The 21,462-nt window shown below is 35.6% G+C and overlaps 1 protein-coding gene across 1 annotated transcript; it reads left to right on the top strand.

Moving 5' to 3' along the window:
- Positions 1-14,737: 14,737 nt before the first annotated feature.
- Positions 14,738-16,725, top strand: LOC115697420 (uncharacterized). Its single transcript, XM_030624415.2, has one exon. The coding sequence runs from the start codon at positions 15,034-15,036 to the stop codon at positions 16,468-16,470; it is 1,437 nt and encodes a 478-aa protein (XP_030480275.1). The 5' UTR covers positions 14,738-15,033; the 3' UTR covers positions 16,471-16,725.
- Positions 16,726-21,462: the final 4,737 nt, after the last annotated feature.

Below are 21,462 nucleotides of genomic sequence, written 5' to 3'. Positions count from 1 at the left end.
CACGTAATACGCCTATGTTAGTTAGGGTGTTACAATTTGGTATCAGAGCCGCCAGGTTGTCTTCCGAAGATCGTCACGACATGTACAATCATCATCAGCAGTTAGCTCGTTTCACGGTTCAGTAAGCTTTTATTGCTCTAGTAGTTTATTTTATTCAGTTATGAAAAAAAGAAAAGCCTGTTAGGAAGAATGTTAGTAGCCTGATAGTAGAATAGGCGCATGTTTTGTTTTTAATTTCCAAATTAAGTGGCATTAGTAAGCTCTCGATGATCGTGACCTGAAGTGCCAACTCGGGATTTCGAGGCGGTTCAGACTAGATGGACGCCAGACGAAATATTAGGAGTCAGGGCATCTCAGTCGGGTCAGATCAAGGTCGAGGAGCTCAGTTCCCCTCAAGTGTTTTGGGCCGAGGTAGAGGTCCCAGGGGCAGGGTTCGCGGTTGGAGTGATGTTAACTCCCCGCAGGCTGCCCAAGTCAATCAGGAAGCCCAGAATTGGGAAGTTACGGTTTGTGGAAATGCAAGCCCGGATAGAAGAGCAAGATCTCGAGATTCAGAGGTTGAGACAGCAGGGTGCTCCCGCAGTTCCAGTGCCCGTAGTTCCAGTGGCACCTACCCCTGCTGCCCAGGCCGAGATAGTGGTGGCGGCCCATAGATTGGAACCTTTGTACGAGCGGTTCCGGAAGCAAGCACCTCCAGTTTTCCTGGGAGGTCCGGACGTGATGAAAGCCGAGCAGTGGCTGACGGTGATTACCAAGATCCTGAACTTCATGGGTGTCACCGGTAATGACAGAGTGGTGTGTGCCACTTTCCAGTTTCAAGTAGACGCTCGGGTCTGGTGGGACATGGTGTCTCAGATCCATGACGTCATCTCTATGACCTGGGAAAGGTTTTAGGAACTCTTCAACGCTAAATGTTATAATGAGGCGGTCAGAAGCGCCAAGAGGAAAGAGTTCGCCCACCTGACCCAGCGAGAGAATATGAGCATGACGGAATATATTACTCGGTTCAACCGGTTGGCGAGGTTAGCCTCGGGATTTGTGCCAACCGATTTCAGTAAGAAAGAAAAATATCGGGATGGACTTAATGTGAAGATCAAGTACGACTTATGATCACTACCGACGATAAGACCATCTATGCTGAGATGGCGGAGAAAGCATGGTGAGCTGAGGGCGCAGTTAAATGTATGTGGAATCAGTTAGGACTCCGGAATGTGGCGGGGCTCCTACCCCTCCTGCGTCAGGTTTCAGCAGGGGAGGTAGTGGTTCGGCCATGGACTGGAGGAGGAATCATCCACTGCATCTGGTGGCTCGAGGCAGAACAAGAGGTTCCGAGGGAACCAGAATCAAGACGATCGTCAGGGTAGTGTTAAGACCCGTTATTCCTACTGGAGTGTCTTATTAGTAAGAGGCATTCTCCGGGTGAGTGCTTGGGTCAAGGTTGTTTTTGTGTGGCTGCTAGAATCTCTAGTAAATTGGATAGACCGTATGATAGATATGAATCAGGGTTTGGAACCCTGTTACCTGGCGGAGAATTGGTTATCTCCAATAGGTGGATTAGGTCTATGCCGATCAGGATAGATGGTAGAGAGTTAAGTGCTGTTCTGATAGAGATGAGTTTAGTCGAATTCGATATTATTTTAGGAATGGATTTCCTATCTAAATATTCGGTGAGCATTGATTGTAAAAGGAAGATGGTGGTCTTCCAACCGGAAAGTGAAGAACCATTTGTGTTTGTTGGTTCAGTTCAGGGATCTCGGATCCCGGTGATCTCGGCTATGTCAGCTAGAGAATTGTTGCACGGCGGTTGCTTAGGGTTTCTGGCCGCGGTGGTGGACACCACTCGGCCAGATACCATTCGGCCAGAGGACATTAAAGTGGTTCGGGAATTTTTGGATATTTTTCCCGAAGAACTTCCAGGGTTACCACCTCAGCGGGAGATTGACTTCGTGATAGATTTGGCACCAGGGGTGGAACCGGTTTCCAAAGCCCCGTATAGAATGGCTCCAGCTGAACTTAAGGAATTAAAGATTCAGCTCCAAGGGTTGCTTGACATAGGGTTCATTCGGCCCAGTGTGTCACCCTGGGGAGCCTCGGTTTTATTCGTCAAGAAGAAAGATGGATCTATGAGGATGTGTATCGACTGCAGAGAATTGAACAAGCTGACGCTGAAGAATAAATACCCATTACCTAGGATCGATGATTTGTTCGATCAGCTTCAGGGGAAGACAGTTTTTTTTCTAAGATTGATCTCCGTTCGGGTTATCATCAGTTGAGAATCCGAGAGGAGGACATTTCGAAGACGGCTTTCCGCACTAGGTATGGACATTACGAATTTCTGGTTATGTCATTCGGACTAACCAGTGCTCCTGCAGCATTCATGGACTTGATGAATAGAGTATTCAAGGATTTCCTCGATATCTGTGTGATTGTGTTTATCGACGACATCCTCGTGTACTCTCAATCAGAAGAGGAGCATGAGTTACATCTTCAGATGGTACTGCAACGGCTTCGAGAACACAAGCTTTATGCCAAGTTCAAGAAATGTGAGTTCTGGCTATCTCAGGTGTCCTTCCTAGGGCACATGGTGAGCAAAGATGGGATCGAGGTGGATCCCGGGAAGATCGAATCCGTCAAGGATTGGCCGAGACCGAAGACAGTGACAGAGATCAGAAGCTTCTTGGGTTTAGCTGGGTACTACCGTAGGTTCGTGGAAGGGTTTTCAAAAATTTCAATGCCCCTAACCGAGCTTACAAAGAAAAATCAGCGATTTATTTGGTCAGACAAGTGCAAAGCTAGTTTTCAAGAGCTAAAGCGGAGGTTGATTACCGCTCCAGTGCTAGCTTTGCCTTCAGACAAGGAGAAGTTCGTAGTTTACTGTGACACATCCAAACAGGGTTTGGGGTGTGTATTGATGCAAGCCGATCGGGTTATCACTTATGCCTCCAGTCAGTTAAAGGATTATGAGCAGCGATACCCGACTCATGATCTAGAGTTGGCAGCGGTGGTTTTCGCATTGAAGATTTGGCGGCATTATCTTTACGGGGAAAAGTGTGAAATCTATACCGACCATAAAAGTCTCAAGTATTTCTTTACTCAGAAGGATTTGAATATGAGACAAAGGCGTTGGTTGGAATTAGTGAAAGATTACGATTGTGAGATCCTCTATCACCCCGGAAAAGCCAATGTAGTGGCCGATGCCCTGAGCAGAAAGGGTCCCGGGCAAGTAGCTAGTATGATTCAGATCTCACCTCAGCTAGCAGAGGATATGGTTAGATCCAGCATTGAGTTTGTGGTAGGTCAGCTTCACAACTTAACGCTGCAATCTGATCTGTTGGAAAGAATAAAAGTCACTCAGATGACGGATCCAGAGTTAGTAAAGATCCGAGAGGAGGTGTTGGCTGGTCAAGCCAAGGACTTTTCAGTGTCAGACAGTGGGATGCTTTTGTATAAAGCCAGAGTTTGTGTTCCGAATAGTGTGGAACTTAGGAATGAGATCTTTGAGGAGGCTCAATCTACCCCGTATTCTCTGCATCCCGGCACCACTAAGATGTACCAAGATTTGAAACCGTACTTCTGGTGCAGCGGTATGAAGAAGAATTTGGTAGAATTTGTATCGAGATGCCTCACTTGTCAGCAGATTAAGGCTGAACATCAGAGACCAGCAGGGTTGTTGCAGCCTCTAACCCTACCAGAATGGAAATGGGAAGATATTACGATGGATTTTGTGGTCGGGTTACCTAGGACCACGGGTTTATTTGATTCCATCTGAGTAGTGGTGGATCGATTTACGAAATCTGCTCATTTTCTACCGGTTAGAACAACATTTACAGTGGATCAGTTGGCAGAGTTGTATGTCAGAGAGATAGTAAGACTTCACGGGGTACCGAAGTCTATAGTTTCGGACAAGGATCCGAAATTCACCTCCAAGTTTTGGCAAAGTTTGCAACGAGCAATGGGCACAAAGCTGGAATTTAGTACAACATTCCATCCTCAGACAGATGGTCAGTCCGAAAGAACAATTCAGATATTGGAGGACATGTTGAGAGCCTGTGTCATGGACTTTGAAGGCTCATGGAATAAGTATCTACCGTTGATAGAATTTTCTTACAACAACAGTTATCAGAGTACGATAGGGATGGCTCCCTATGAACTGTTATACGGTAGGAATTGTAGATCTCCTATCCACTGGGATGAGACAGGGGAGAGGAAGTACCTAGGTCCAGAGTCAGTGCAGCGGACCAATGAGGCGATAGAGAAGATAAAAGCTAAAATGCTTGCCTCACGGAAAGGCATGTAAGAGTTACGCAGATCCGAAACGCAGAGATGTTGAGTTCCAAGTAGGGGACCATGTGTTTTTACGGGTATCTCCGATGAAGGGGATCAAACGTTTCGGGAAAAGAGGCAAGTTATGCCCTAGATTTACAGGACCTTTCGAGATTCTCGAGAAGATAGGTCAAGTGGCATATCGGTTAGCATTGCCTCCAGCCTTATCAGCAGTTCACAACGTATTCCATGTCTCGATGTTGAGAAAATACGTTTCAGATCCCTCTCATATACTCAGTTATGAGAATCTTGAGCTACAGCCAGACATGACTTATGAGGAACAGCCAGTGCAGATCCTGGATAGAAAGGATAAAGTCCTTCGAAATAAGACCATAGCGTTGGTCAAGGTTCACTGGAGAAACAGCAAGGTGGAGGAAGCCACCTGGGAGCTAGAGTCAGATATGAGAGCTCAATATCCAGAGTTATTCAGGTTAGATTTCGGGGACGAAATCCTTTTAAGGGGGGGATAGTTGTAAAGCCCGCTTAGTTTAATTTGGAAATTAGCAGTTAATTATGATTAATTATGAAATTATTTATAGCCATTTAAATAATTTATTATGCTGTTATTTTTGAATTCAGAATGCATTTTTATGTCATATAGTGAAATTTCATAATTTTGCATTTTCGGTGTCCGGCAACATGGAACTCGGTGTATGGCTCAGTAGAATCACAAATTAGTATTTTAGTATAGTGGGACGGTTTATTTAGACATTGGGAATGTCGGGATTAGTCGGGAATTTAGAGTTTTCCCAAAATACCCCTAAGTACCCTTTTAGGCCTTTTAGGGTGGAAATGGCAAAATGGTCTTTTTGCCCATTTGTATGTTTGTCTTTTAGTGAATTTTATGTTAATGAGAAATCAGATTTTTAAGGCTTATTTTGGCTGATATGATTTAATAAAACCATCATTTTATCCCATTTTATCCTTTTTTCTAAAAAATAAGAAAATTGAAAAGATATTCATCTCTCTCTCTTCAAACACTCTCTCTCTCGTTTTTCCCTTAGAACCCAGCTAGGGTTGTGGATTTTGCAACTTCATCTAGGGATTTTTCAAGCAATTCTTTGTGGTTTTAACTCAAGGTAAGGCTCTAGCAACTCTCTTTTAGTCTCTTGCAATTTTTGGAAGAAAATGATAGTTTGCATGCTTTGTTTTTGGTTCTTGTTGCTGCTGGATTTATGTGTGGTTTTCAGAAGTTTAATCATGTTTGAATGAGTGAAATAGAATAGGTTTTTAAAGCATGATTAATTGATTTTAAGCAAGTATGGAATTTTGGCTCAAAACTATGGTTTTCAAAGAAAATTGTTGAAATGCGTTGTCGCTTTGTTTTGTGATGTTTGCTGTAGTTTTCAGAGGTGATTTTATGCATGTTTAAGTAGGTTGGGATTGATTTGAATGCAAGTTAGTGTTGTTTAACCAAGTTTGAGTTTTGAACTCAAAGCTTGGAGCTTTAATGGTGGATTTTGATTTTATGCATGAAGCTTTGTTTTATCACTTGGAAAATGTTTATTAGGGTCTAATTAGCAGGTCTGGAAAGTTTGGTTGAGTTTGGAAACGTTTTGGTTGGAGAATTGAAATTTGAGGTTTTTCTGGGTAAAACCGGCTAACCGGTTTTACACTGCGTGTAAAACCGGTTACCCGGATTTTGCAGTAGGGTGAGAAACCGGTTTTTCTCAACTGGTCGTTTCGTGCTAGTTTCGGAGTTTTCTCGCGCTTGTTTTCTGTTTGGTTTGGGGTATTTTTGTATTAAGTTTCAGTAGGTTAAGTTTGGTTTTAAAACCTTTGTCCCCGTTGTGATTTAGCTTGTCACTTATCGGTGTTGTGATTTTTACGGTTTAGGAGCCTGTAATCCACCGCGCAGTAGTTCCACTCAGGTTGACCGGCACACCTGAATTCGGAATCCAGGTAAGATTAGTATAACAGTATGCATATGTAGATTACATGTTTAGCGTGCATGTAGGAAGCCTATTAGATTACATTAGATATGTATGTTGGCTTCGAACCATCCAACCCTGTCACGTCGGTACAGGCTGGAGTATGACCAAGAATGAGTATGACCGGTTCGACCGATCAGCCGACACTTGGTTGGTGGTTCCGTACTATTGACGTATCCCGTCGGTACAGCTGGAGTATGACCAAGGCGGAGTATGACCGGTTCGACCGATCGGAGGATATAGTAACACGTCGGTACGAGTGGAGTATGACCAAGAATGGAGTATGACCGGTTCGACCGATCAGGCTGTTACGTGTCAATAGTACCGTCCCTATGAACATTCAGAACTCAGTACCATGTTGGACATGGCAGTAGTGGCTCAGTACCATGTTGGACATGGCAGTAGCGGGACTCAGTATCGTGTTGGACACGGCAGTTAGAATTATGTATGAGTATTTTTATGCTTTTCTTACTGAGTCTGTCGACTCACAGTTCTACGTTTATGTGTAGGTAAAGGCAAGGCTAAAGCTGATGGACCGTGAGCGAGCTTGTGAAGATTGTACATGTCGGGGCGGTTAGGCCTGGAGCGTACGATCATCGGGACAGCGAGGCTGATTTTGTAACTAGTCGCTAGGCGACCTTATTTTGTATAAACAGTTAAATCTTTTTGTAAATGATTTTGTAATCGGGATCCCGAGTCTTTTGTAATATTATTTTATAAGTTTAATTAAAAAGCAAAAATTTTAATTAATCACGTTTTCCATAAACCTCGTTGATTAGCAACGAGCTGCACAGCATGTTTAAAAATCACGTAATACGCCTATGTTAGTTAGGGTGTTACAGAACACGTGTCACCCATCCAACCAGCTTAGTGGCCGAATAAGTCCATGTGCGAGCAAAAAGTTCCTACGCGGACTTGAGGGGCAAGTGTTATTCCAATTTCTGTACAAGGTGACATGACACCTATTTGAGTGACACGTAGAGAATATTTCATAACCTGGACGGGCAATATATTCCATGGTGTACTGACTGAAGCGATTTGTTACTCGTGAACAATTGATTTAAAGAAGCTGGAATATGCGGTTAAGGTATGTTACATCATCTGACCAGCATTCACCTCGCAGTTAGCTCGCATACTCTGAACAAAATAAATGTGGCTGGAATACCTTCAGGACTATTCCCCCTAAATTTTCAAGCGACCGCATTCCTGATTTTGTAGGATAGATTCACTCCGACAGGGAAAAAGAGGAAATCCCTTAATTTTCCTTTTTATTTCTCTTAATTTAGGAAAATAATTGAATTTTTTTATTTATTTCTTATTTGATTTGGGAAACTAAATTAATGTAATTAATCCCTATATATAGTGGAGTCATTTCACTATTTAGAGTTCCAAATTTATTCATTCAAAAGAGCACTCAAGCTGCTAAATTCTTTGTAAAAGCTTTTGAGGAAGATCAAGAATTTCTTGCTTCTTTTTTCACAAGTTAATACAAGTAAAATGCCAGTAGGCTATTACACTACTACAAAAATAGGTTTTTTTTGACGTTTTTAAACAATTGTTTAAAGTATTCCCGTTGATTTCTATAATCGTCGCAAAACGGGAAAAATAGGCAATAGTTAAAAATTGTCGCTGATGTGGACTTCCCGACGGTTTAAAACTGTAGCCTATAACAGGGTATAGGCGATGGTTTTGAATCGGTGCCTATAGTATAGCGCACGGTTTAAAATCGTCGCTTATACTCTGTTATAGGCGACAGTTTTACACCGTCGAGAATGTAAAAAAAATAAAAAAAAAATACAAACTTTTCTACCATTAATGGTAGAAAAATCTGTATTTTCCCCTATTTTTTTTCTTGCATCAATTTTATAATTTTACCTAAATTAAAATAAAACAACTAATTAATTTTATTACAATAACAACTAACTTTAAAATACATTACATTTATACAATAACAAAATGAATATATATAATAAATAAAAAAGTATATAAATAATTAAATGTATTTATACCGAGCTCGGAGAGAGAGGGAGACAGACAAGAGGTGGTGGTGGGCTGACGTATGAGACAAAGATGAGAAGGACATCGACGGGAGGTGGTGGTTGTCCGACGTATGCGACGGAAAGGAGAGATAGACCGACAGGAGTAGGGGTGGGTGGAGATCGATGGACGAGAGAGACAAGAAGAAAGGGAGATCGAGAGAGGGAGGAAGACAACGAGAGAGGAGTGCGATGGGTGGGGTTTCAGAGAGTTAAGATTTTGTTTTAGGGTGTGGGAAATAGAGAAAAAATAGGTGAGAAGAAATAGGTGGGCATGTGGGAAATAGAAAAAAAAAAGTAGGTAGGCACGTGGGAAATGTGGCGAGAAGTAGGTGACGATTTTTTTAATGGGCCCTTATACCTGACGGTTTAAAACCGTCGGGTGGGTATAGTATAGGTCGTCGCCTATACTATACCCGACGGTTTTACTCCGTCGGGTATAAGGCTCTCCAAAAAATTCACATTTTATTAAAAAAAACATCGCCTATTTTGTTTACTACGATTTTAAATGGTCAGGAATGCTACATTTTTCTCTACGGTTTTAAATAGTTACTTAATTTTTTAGCGAAGGTCCCCCAAAAAAATCATTTTTAGGATCGTCGTAAATTTTAATATTTGTAGTAGCGTTACCACTATCACGGGGCCAAACCTCTATAACAAATTTGTATTCTTATTGCTTAATTATTATTATTAATTGTTTCTAATTGCTTTAATTGACTCATTGTCATTAGCTAAAAGCGAAGTCAATTGGGTGGTTAGTGTGAAGTGTTTGTGGTGATTAAGAAAAGAGATTTCTCTTCATAAATTCCTCTCTTACAATCTCTCTATTCTTGTGCTTGCATTGAAGACATTAGTGTGTGCGAGGTATGTTTTAGTACTCATTAATATGCCCTAAATAAAATATTACATCTTGGCTGATGTTTATGAGCATTGATGATTATTATTTAATCTGTGGAATAATTATGCTTATATTTATAATATTTTTAGAGATATACTAATTATTAAAGAGACTAATAGTGCTAGTATATTTTTATGTGTTAATATCGTTATTGATTCAACTAAGTATCACGTCCTATATAATTTAATGTAATAATTTTTAAAGAGTATTGCTAGACAATCGCAAGATAATATGTCTAGAGGTGCTAAACACTATTGATACCTAATAATAATACTCTTTTCAATAATACTAAATACCACTAGTAATTTATAGCAATACTCATTTAATATTTTCTAAATGTGAATTTCATTTTTATCATTAATTACCTTTTTATATATGTATTATAAATTATTATACATGAACGAAAAATATATCGAATATTACAAATTACAAATTTTTAAAACCTACGTAATTCATCTCAAATGGTTTTTATAATTAGAGCTATTTCCGACTAACGTGAAGATGTGATTTTCTCCATGTTCTCTAATTTAAATATTTAGAAAGTGAACAAACAATTAAGCATGCATAGTTTAGGAAGATTTTATAATACCTTTTTTAATAAAATGTTTTGATAAACTCTTATTTATTTCGACATTTAATAGAGTTATAGTCTAATTTTAGTGTGTTATAATTATTGAAACCATCTGTAAATTTTTTAAAAAATTATTTATATTTTACAGAAAATAAAATTTAAATTTTTTGTTGCCCGTATGATTTTTTTTTCGGCGTTATAAATTTTTATATGTAATGTTACTTGTAAGTAATTATTTAAATATTAATTTATATCATTTTTTTTTTGAGTAAAAGTTTATATCAAAGAATTAAGAACTAAATCACTTCAAAAAACAATTATTTTTCATGGCATAAATTTTTTGTGACTAAGTGTGATTTTTAGTAACAACAAAAAATTATTTGTGACTAAAATATAGTATTTAACTATAAGTTGTCACTAATTTAGTTTTAGTTATAATTAATATTGTAACTAAAAATACATTTAGTAAAAAACAAATTATAATTTTTGTGACTAACACTTTTAGTTACGGATTTTTTAATTACAATTCAGGAATAATAATTTATAATTAGTCATAATTTTTTTTTTATATAAAAAATTTTGTAGTAATGATTAAGAAAGAAAGAATTAAGTAATATGTAATATCTTATTAAAAGAAAGATAATATTAAAGAGTATAGAATATTGGTAGCTTTGCATATTGGTTTGTAAAGCTCACACATTTAATAAATGTTAATTAAATCTATTTTCTGATTTTATTTAAAGTATAATCTATTACAAGATTTTTTCTCTTTTTCTTTTATTAATGATATTTTAGGAGATCAAACAGACAAGGTTGAGTGTGTAGATTTATATATTTATTGGTAGTGATGGCCGACATTGGCCAGTATTCCATCGTACATTGGAGTTGATTTTTAGGAGCACGTTGTCCCATAAACAATAATATAGCGATGAGAAATGTTAAAGGGCACTACTGGTGCCTAGCACCCTCTTACGTGTCAATATCGCTATTGGTGCAATTAAGTATCGGGTCCCATGTAGTTTAATATAATAATTTTTATAGAGTATCGCTACTCAATTGCAAGTCGACACATTTAGAAGGTGTTAGGCACTACTGGTGTCCAATAGCAATACTCTATAGCGATGTTTTTGGCTAAAAAACCAAAGCTAATTAATATTTTTATTACAAGAAATCATTTTTTATTTTTGTTTTTATCGCAAAAGAAATTAATTTATTAATTGTGATATTTTTTTTTATGAATTAATTGTGACATTATAGTGGTATTAGGATTATTGTGATTATCACTTATAAGCATAATAACCTCCGTCCTAATTCTTTCTCATTCTCTTCTCCTCTCTAAATTTAACTGTATTCTGGTTCATAATTCATTAAATTAAAGCCGTCTATTTCAGATCTTATCTTTTACAAAATTTATTAATTAGATTCTATGTTTTATTAAATAATAAATTGGACTTTTTATTTTTCAAAATTGTATAATAAGACCCTAAATTGATATTTTGTCGAAATAAAACTTAGTAATAATCCAATTTTTGACAAATCTAGTTACATTTTATGTATCTCTTCAAGTTAAAAATTATCTTAAAGTTGGTTATATTAAAAAATAAATTTGTTAAAAATTGAGTTCAAGGTCTTATTTTTATCATTTTGGAAAATATAGGGTCTATTTTGTCATTTAACAAAACTTAAAGTCCAATTAGTAACTTTTGTAAAACATAGAGTCTAAAATGGTATTTACCCGCTAATATATAATTATGGATAAATATTATTTTGGACTGTGCGTTTTGCGCCACTATAGATTCGAAATCGCACTCTTAATTATATAGAACGCTCTATATGTATCAAGATATACATACGTTATGAAATTATCCATTGTTACAATCCAAATAGTCAAAGATCCTCTATAGATGATCTAGGGGTGAAAATCAGTCGGTTATAGTCGATTTTTACAAGTTTATAACCGACCGGTCGATTACAGTTTTTTATTTTATGAAAATCGTAACCGACTTTTTAAAAATTATAACAGTATAAAACTGACCGTACGATTTTTGGCAGTTTTGGACGGTTTATTGCGGTTTTTGACCGTTTTTGCAATTTTTTGGTTTAACCATTTTTTATTTCAAAAACCGAAACCAACCGCCATCTCAAAAAAATCGAAAACGAAACCGACTGCCAAATTCGGTGATGACGTGGAACCGAAAATTCGGTTACGGTCGGTCGGTTTCAGTTTATCGATTTGTATGAACACCCCTAAGATGATCTACATCGAATAGGAACAATTTTACCGTTCTACCTTTTAATGTATTTTATCATTAAAACACTTAGCTACCTATAAATAATATTTCAGTAAATTAATATAATTACTGAAATGAGGCATCAATCATTTAACTCTATTAAGCCAAGCTCGAAGGAAATCATCGTTTTACTTTTTAAATACTTATAGAAGCTATAGATTCCGTATATATGATTAACGCTCCCACTCAACTGAACTATCATGTTCCTAAGATGTATGTGTTCAGCCGTACAAGCTTCAACAAACTACTCTAAGAACATAAATAATACAATTCGGATCGAACCTAACCATATCAGGATTAAGATATATAGACCTAAGATCAACCAGTGATATTGACTTAGAAAGATATAACAGTAAGTTTATGATATTTTATCCAAGATCAATATCAGTCCAATTTAATGTATATTCCATACATTCGATACTCGCATATTTTGCCAATGCTCTGGAAAGGACATAACACTTATCGAAAGTGTAAGTATACTTTATCGCTGATTATCATGTCAGTCTAAATCTAACATACTGACAAATCATGAGACTTAAATTTTTATTCATATAATCATGATTATATCCCACTGTGTTGACAACACTATAATCATATATAATTATATATTCTAGACTTAATAAAATTTATATATCAAACATATAATCATGAAATAAATCATGTGAATTATACAATATAAAATAATTCAACACTTACTATAAATAGAAGTTCAACATCCATATTCATTTTTGTACCGAATAAAATATTGTATATGTGTGTATTTGAGGGATGTTAAACAGTACATTGTGTTTTTGATCAATTAATGCCTCTCATGTGAACAGAATTGTAAGTGTGTTAGACTAAGCTCTCTTGATTGTAAAACATATTGGTGATTAATAAAGAAGACAACCATTGTTGAAGGTTAAATTACTTTTTCAGTACTCAACTCTCTTCTTCTTCTCTTATTCCGTTTTAAAATTTCTTCGCAAGTTTGATTTTCATTGTCTTGATTGTTTTTTTTTTTTTGAAAGTAAAGACTCAAAAGTTACAAAGGGAAAGGGTAGGGGTCTTGGCTATTCCAACACCATGTGTTATCTAATCCTATGGACATTTGTGCCAAATTATAAGCTGTTGTATTTCCTTGCCGTCGAGTGTGGTGAAGGGTTACAGTGGGGAGCGAAAATAACATCCGTCGAATAGCATTGATTATGTTTCCATAGCTTGAAAGATTTTCATCAGTTGATTGTAAATCCTTGAGTAGGTATTTGCAATCCACTTCTATATGATCAATGTTAATTCTATTGTCTTGATTGTTTGTCTTAAATTTTGTTCTTATATTGGTATATTAATCTACACCAACAGTAACTAATTTAGTATGCCAATTAAATTGCATCGAAAATATAAAATTCCTATTATATTAACATTCCTACATTATAACATGGTAAATGAATAATATATTTTTTTCTTTTTTGAAATGTAATGAATAATTAATTTCAAATAATAACATATAATATCAGTAAAAATACATTTTGTGCGGTGTATCGGTAGAATGACTCCAAACATATCAGATGAGTAGCCAGAAATAATAACATTGAACCATTTTCAATCAAGAGAGAGAGCGTAAAAGACACTCAAACACTGTACGGCAATTGTGATGAGTATTACATCTATTATCTATATCCGTAATTAATTAGGACTGAGTTACAATTTCTGACGATTTTGTTTTTGTGTACTGGCAAGGCAAAAAATAAAAACTGACAATTAATGCTTACCCATCATGCAAATTAAGTGATATTCTTCAAAGATAAATGCTAAAGGGTACTAGCATAATACCTCCTATGTGTCAATATCACGATTGTTCCAACTAAGTATTGGGTTTTATATAATTTAATATAATAATTTTTAGGAAGTATCGCTAGCCAATCACAACGCAACATATCGAGAAGGTGGTGCCTAATAGCAATGCTCTTCTTCAAAGCTCATTAAGATCCGTTTAGCTAACTCCTCTGCAATTAACCACTCATATTAATGCTCTAACATTTACATATTTGGTCCAACCAAAACAACTTTTATTACAGTGAAATTAAGATCTGAAACTACTTACCATATATATATATACTGTTTTGATTTTTTGAAAGGTGGAAAATTATACATTAATCTCAAATAATAATGATAATAATAACAAAATTGAGAAAAGGAAACACCCCTGAAACTTCTTTAAGCTGAGCTATTTAATAATAAGTAACCGGCCATATAACAACTCAACTTTACTGATTACCCAACACCAATAATTAGCTATTTCTATTTTACTTTTACTTTTTCTAATTGGTAAAAAACATTTACAAATGAGAATATACCTTAGATTAGTAATATAAAAAAACAAACTTTTAATCCAGGCTGGCTTTGAATATAAATATATTCTCCACCAAATATTAGTTATATAACAAAAATAAAATAAAAATAAAGAAGGTAACCTTTTTCAGAGTCTAATATCTTTTCAAATATTCCATACAAACAAATTATGCATGAAAAATAACGAAATTTGTTTCACTATTTTGTTACACCAAAAATAGTTAAATCTAGCTCACGCACATATCCATTTCAATCTTAAATCGATCATATCAATAAAAAAAATGTGTTAATTAATTTTATAAATAATTTTTTGGGCCCCAATAAATAGAAGCCAATTCATCTTTTCTCATTAAAGCCTTTTTTTTTGCTTCAACTACTCCGCAGCTCACGCGCATCACCATCAATTTCCTCTCAATTACCACTTTCTCTACCCAATTTTCTTTTTAATTTTCCTTTTTTCTCTTTTTTGTTTTTACAAAGAAACAAACACCAAATCAATGTTCTATAAATACATACCAATGTAAAAATCCCAACTCGAGAAAATCCACTCTCTCTCATCTGGGAAAATTTTAAAACAAGAAAAAAAAAAAAAAAAAACTACCACCACCCTTTTCCCAGTTCTCCAATTTAAACTCAGACCCATAAAAGAACCATGCCGCTTCCATGGAAGAAATCTAAGGTGACCCGAATTTCCCGTATCGTTGCGGATCTCCAGTCGCCGAAACGCGGTGGTTCTCTTGTGGTCGAGACTGGCTTCCCAACCTCTCTTATAGACCTTTTTGTTAAGAATCGTGATCGTTTAAAGAAGCACTCTAATTCTAAGAAGAAGAAAAAGAAGGATAATAAGAAGGTTGTTGTTGTTTCTAATGTTAATGATTCGAACAGGGTCGAAACAGATTTGCCGGCGAATTTTGATCCGATCAAGGAGAATTCGGATTCTTGTTCGGAGAAAAGCTCTGTTCGAGGCGAACCCATTTGTGAGGAGGTGAAGATTTCGGCGTCGGAGGAATTGGAGGAAGTGGAATCAATTGAGGAGGCTTTCGTAGAACCGGAATCCGAATCGATAATTCGAGATGAGAGCCGGGTCGAGGAAGAGTTTGTCTGCGGTGGAACTCTACTCATGGCGGTTTTGAAGGTTTTCTTAGTGGTGGTTTTGGCTTTGAGTACCAAGAAATTGGTGGTTGGGGTCACATTGTCTGCTTTTCTTCTCTTGTTTCTCGAATATGTTGGGAAAAGCTCTGTTCGGTTCTTGAAACCTTGTTCGAAAATGAAGGTAAGATTAAGATCTATGGTGAATTGGGTTGCGAGCTTTATTTGGTCAGAAAAGGATTGTTTGGTATTAAATGTAAAAAATCAAGGAGAGAGCTATGCTGTTGTGGCTGAATTGCTTGATAGGATTGACTCAAAATCTTCAAATGATGATGAGATTGAGGTTTCTGAGGTTAAGAATGATCTTATGATGAAAGAGAATGAGTTCTTAGTCGATGGTCCTGAGCTTGAGCTACTTAGCCGTGATAAGAAATGGGGTTTTCTGAACAATACAAGTGTGAAGAAAGAGAATTCTGCCATGGAAGATGGTGAAACTGTTTTCCCAAGTGGGGTGATGACTCTTGAAAAGAATAAGAGTAGCAAGAGATCAAAGATTAAGGCAAAGATTATCAAAAACTTAGTGCCTAAGAAGTTGCGTAGTTCAAAATATAGTAAGAGTAAATCTAAGGATGATATTGTTAACATGTTGGAGACATGTAGTGAAGGGTCTAGTTATCATGAGGTTGAAGAACAAGAAGAGCAAAGATGTGAAAGCATTAAGGGAAGCTTTCGTAATGATGGGGTTTCTTCTTTGGATGGAATGGAATCAGCCTTGGTTAGTGAAGGAGAAGATAAAGAAGAAGAAAAAAATGAAGAGGTTGAAGGGAGTTGGGTTTATTTGAGTCTGGTTGTTGTTGTTCTGGCTGGTCTTTTTGGGGGTCGGATTGTTGCTCTTCTGATAACAATTTCTTGGTGTTTCATGTTAAAAATCATTGTAACAAGATGGAGATCCATTAATATGAGATTGGCCAGCTCCACTTTCTCAATCTCAAGCCAATGATTTGGTGAGAAACTTTGGATTAAGCACATCAGAAAAAGCTTCAATCTTTTTTTTTCCATTACTTGATAGTTAATGGTGGTTCTTCAATTGAAGTGTTCTTCAACTCTTACTACTCTTACTGTATCTATAAAGTTAAGGCAGAAAAGTCCAACCTTTGGTTGGCAAGCAACTTGAGGTGTTTGTACTCAAAACTGTAAAAATACAGGAAAATTAGAGATACAAATCAAAGTATATAATAATTTTAATTTGTTTTAAGCTTGTATCTTATTTGTTATTTAAATATACATATATATATAAATGGATTCTTTTTATTTTGCATCTCTTTCCTTTCTGGCCCATATGATCAATTTTTGGTCACAAATTTTCTGATAATGTATTTGTGATGTTATTTTTGTTTGTTTGTTTTTAGAGGGAAAATAGTGAAGTGATGAGAGTGCATATAAAACAATGATATCTGACATTTTTAAGGCTTGCCGCCGAAGACTATCATTGTGAGTCTTTAGACTTAGTTTCACCAAACACTAGAGGGGTAATGGAGCGTGGGATTTATTTTGGGTACCTCTTTACCATATACCAAATTTCATGCCTATATCATTATTTTATTTTATATTTTCATAAAGTGTGAAAAGGAGCATTTAATTAATTATTAGTGGCGAAGAAAGAGAAAAATAAAATGAGAGGCGATATTTTATTTGTTGCGCCTGCAACTACAATGTGGATGTTTTGTATTTTTTGTATGAATTATTTGTCCTATCAAGTAATTTCAATCAATAATTGTAGAAAAAAAAAATACTTTCTTCACCCATTTTACCCAATCAAAAAAGTTTGTAACAAAGAAATGGAATGGTGTTTCATTGATTTCACCCAACCAAACCTATTTGGCTGATCTAAGGTGGTGTTTGATTGGAATTAGTGTGTTGTGGCCATTCTACTACATCCTTTGGAAATTTATTCTTGTTCTAATATCCTTACATTTTTCTTCCTTTACTCATTCAAATTCATTATTTTTATTCTTCTTTTTTTGTGACAATTTATTCTTTTGATTATACTTTCTTCATATTCTACTTTCATTTTTTTAAACCAAACGAACATAGCCCAAGACCAAGAACCATAACTTTTTCTAGAGAGCAAGTAGAGACCAAAAGTGCCTCAACCACAAAAGATCTCACCATTTTCATTATAGTCCAAAAACCAGAATTGTCACAATCTAAAATTAGTTGTGTCCCATCTTAAAAGAGTTTCAAAGCTTCTTCTGCCACGCTTATTATTTTAAAAAAGGTTCTTAATCACAGATGTCAACAAAGAGAGGAATTCATACACTTTTTTCACACTAGATAAGAAGTGGCTAATCCTTCTCAAAACTCCATTGTTGTCTTTGTCAATAAAAATACTCAAAAAAAATTTTGTCTTATATATTATCTCTTTAGAGACATAAAGGCAATTCCCATTTCGGTTTTGCCATTTTAACCTTCAATTTCTTTCCCTACTCGTGTACCTTTTGTAGATTGTGTTAATACTTAATACAATACATCTACTTCTACTGCATGTTATATTACAAAAAGGATAGTATAGTTTTTAATTAGAATATTATTTCTTTTTATTCAGAGGGAGAACATGATTGTATTTGTAACAACCACAAAATATCTCCTTTGTAATAAATGAGTAGTTTCCAATGTTGGTGTAGTCAGATAGAGAATAAACTACTACTACTACTTAAGTGTTCAATTCTTGGATAAGGTATACAAATAAAATTACATAAGGTTTAATTATAGGTAGAGAAAGATAATTTATTTATTCCACCTTCTTTAGGCAAAATTTATAAAAAGTAGTTGAGGTAAAATCTAGATCCAACCCATAAAAAGAAAAAACAAAGTGAAGAAGATTCTTAGAACCAAGAGTATGTGGGACAGATCGGACTTCCATATTACACGATTTTTGTCTCTCATTGAGGAATTTTCAAAAGCATATTTGCTTCACTAATACTATTCTACATTATCAGTGTTTTAAAGTGGGGTTGTTGTCTTCGTGCTCTTCAAGCAAAAAAACATTGAAGTAGGAACCATTATTATTTATGAGCATTGCTATTAGGCACCACCAGTAGTAATTGGTGCTTAGCACTTTCTCGGTATGTCGCGTTGTGATTGGCTAGAAATACTCCCTAAAATCTATTACATTAAATTATATGAGACCCGATACTTAGTTGAACCAATAGCTATATTGACACATAGAAAGATGCTAGGTACCACTGATTCCCTTTAACATTTCTATAATTGATCAAGATAAATAAATGCTGAATTAGATTAATAAATACTGTTGACTACTCCCAATTAGATTTGATTCTCGTTTGAAATCACTATATTAGACCAATAAAACAAATTTGACCAGAAAAACATGGCTTATTATATTGTCTTCTTCCCAATACCCTGCTTTTCTAGATCTTTAGTAGTGTGCTTCTCTCCAACTTGTTATTAAAATTAATATAAAGGACATAATGAGAATCAAAGGACATTACATGTATAGATTTGTCTCCATTTCATATAATTGTTTTTGGTGTATTTAATAAGAGAAAAGGGAAAAAGTGTATAATAGTAAAATAAAATGAACAATAGAAACAAAAATCAGTAAGTGATGAATGATGACTAGTACACCACAAACCAAACTCAATCAAAACTACTTCACCTCTTTGTGATTTTAATAGTTTCATACATATCATATTATAGATATAAATATAATATGTATAGTTGTCCAGATATCAAGGATATCAACCTAATTAAATTTTATTTTATTGCAACACATTTAATTAATTTTTTTAATTATTTTTTTTAAGAATAATACTCATAAGTTCTGTCACTACCTAGTCCGTTAACTGTCGTTAATTCGTTATTAATGATTGAACCGATATGTATGTGTATGATAATTATTATTATTTTTTTAAATAAAATCATTTTAATTGTTGTTACAAATGAAAATATTGTGCATTTATTTTTTATACCCTTATCTATCTACTGAATTTAATTTGTGTTCTTTTATTTCATATATGAAATAGACTGAACAGAAGAACTCCACCATGAACTTCAGGTCGGACCAGTTTAAATTATGAACAATATTAATTAATATACAAAATGTCTTGGACCCATATATCTTCATCATCACAATAATAATAGTATCAGTATTGATTACATGGGTCATATGATAATAACAAAAACCAGTTTACTTGTGAGTGTTTGCACTGTTCTTCTCAGCTTCTTCTTTTTTTATTTTTTTAAATAAATAAATAAATAAATAAATAATATTAGTTATTTTAATTACCTTTATTTTTTTGGTGGCATCATCTATTTTGACAACTTTGTCCCATCGTTTTTAAGATAATTATTGTTTCCCGCGGCCCCCTACCTTTTGGGAAACTCTCTTAGTGAAGTAATAATTGTCTGCATTATTATAATTTAAAATATTTTCACATCACTAAATAAAAAACTAAATATAATATTTGCAAGATCAAATGGATTACTAGATATTAAAATACAGTTCAAATTATATGGGATCAACTAAATTTTAGTTTTTTTTTTTTTTTAAATCTTTTACTTTTTACTTTGCGAATTTTAGAGATGTGAAGCCGAAACATAAAAACCGCTAAAGTGTGGGAACGCCTAACCCATTAGAATCTGCCCGTATGAAAACCGCCCATTAAAAACCCGCAAAAATTGGATTGGGTTGAGTTTTAACCCGCGGTTTGGCGGGCGGGTACGGGTTAGCCTAAAAACGGGCGGGTTCAACCCGTACCCGCAATATTTATTTTTTTTTTTTAAATTTAATTTATACCTAAAAAAAGCTGCGTAAAAAAAACTAAAACAAAAGAAAAACCCCTAAAACTAATTTACATTGGGAAATTTGATTTTTTATGCTTACATTTGGTTAAAATTTTTTTTCTAAACAAATAATAACTAATATTTGTAAAATATGACAATTTTTATGATATTCCTAAAATACCCCCATTTACATCACCCTATTTACACCATCGGACCACCCATCGGACCATCCATCGGGCCACCCCATCGGGCCACCATCGGACCACCCCATCGGGCCACTATCGGACCACCCATCGGGCCACCCATCGGACCCATCGGACCACCCATCGGACTACCATCGGACCAAATCTGCTACCAATTTTTTTTTTTTATGTTTTTGTACATACAAAAGTAGCATCAGGTGACCATCGGACCACCATCGGACTACCATCGGACCCCATCGGACTACCAATTTTTTTTTTTATGTTTTTGCACTAAAAAAAAGTATGAAAAATTTGAGAGGGGTATTTTTGGGTTTTAGATAAAGTGGTCATATATTTTCAATGATGATATGTATTAGTTTAAAAATAAAATATTAGGTATATGTAAGTATAGAAAATCAAATTTCCCTTTACATTCAAACTTCACAGCCGCCAGCCATCGTCCCTCCCCCCTTTTTTTTTTTTAAATTTAATTTATACCTAAAAAAAGCTGCCTAAAAAAAACTAAAACAAAAGAAAAACCCCTAAAACTAATTTACATTCAAACTTCACAGCCGCCAGCCATCGTCCCTTCCCCCCCCCCCCCTCTTCTCCGCTCGTCGTCCTCCCCCCCCCCCCCTTCTTCTTCTCCGCTCATCGTCCCCCCCCTTCTTCTTCTTCTCCGCTCATCGTCCCCCCCCCCCTTCTTCGCCGCCGCCCAGCCTCAGGCCATCAACGACTCAACCCAGCCACTTCGCCACTTCGCCGGACCACCCAGCTCCTCTTCCTTCTCTCCACTCCGCACCACACAGCTCCTCTTCTCTCCGCAGTCGGCACCACGCAGCTTCGGCCTCTCTCTCATGAATCTCCACTTGGTATTTTTATTTTTAAGCTTGAATCAATGTTTAAGTAAGTATAGCTAATTGTTTTGTTTGATTTTGTGTTTATTTCTGTAGTTTTTTTGAGCAAGTATTAGTATTGATCTGCCTGTTCATTTTTCAAGACTT

This window comes from Cannabis sativa, chromosome 7 (genome assembly GCF_029168945.1).
Source record: "Cannabis sativa cultivar Pink pepper isolate KNU-18-1 chromosome 7, ASM2916894v1, whole genome shotgun sequence".
In the NCBI taxonomy this organism is placed as follows: Eukaryota; Viridiplantae; Streptophyta; class Magnoliopsida; order Rosales; family Cannabaceae; genus Cannabis; species Cannabis sativa.
This window is presented reverse-complemented; position numbering and strand designations above follow the sequence as displayed.

What these genes read in the sequence shown, in the direction of transcription:
- LOC115697420 (XM_030624415.2), top strand. Translation starts at nt 15,034, where the DNA reads ATGCCGCTTCCATGGAAGAAATCTAAGGTGACCCGAATTTCCCGTATC.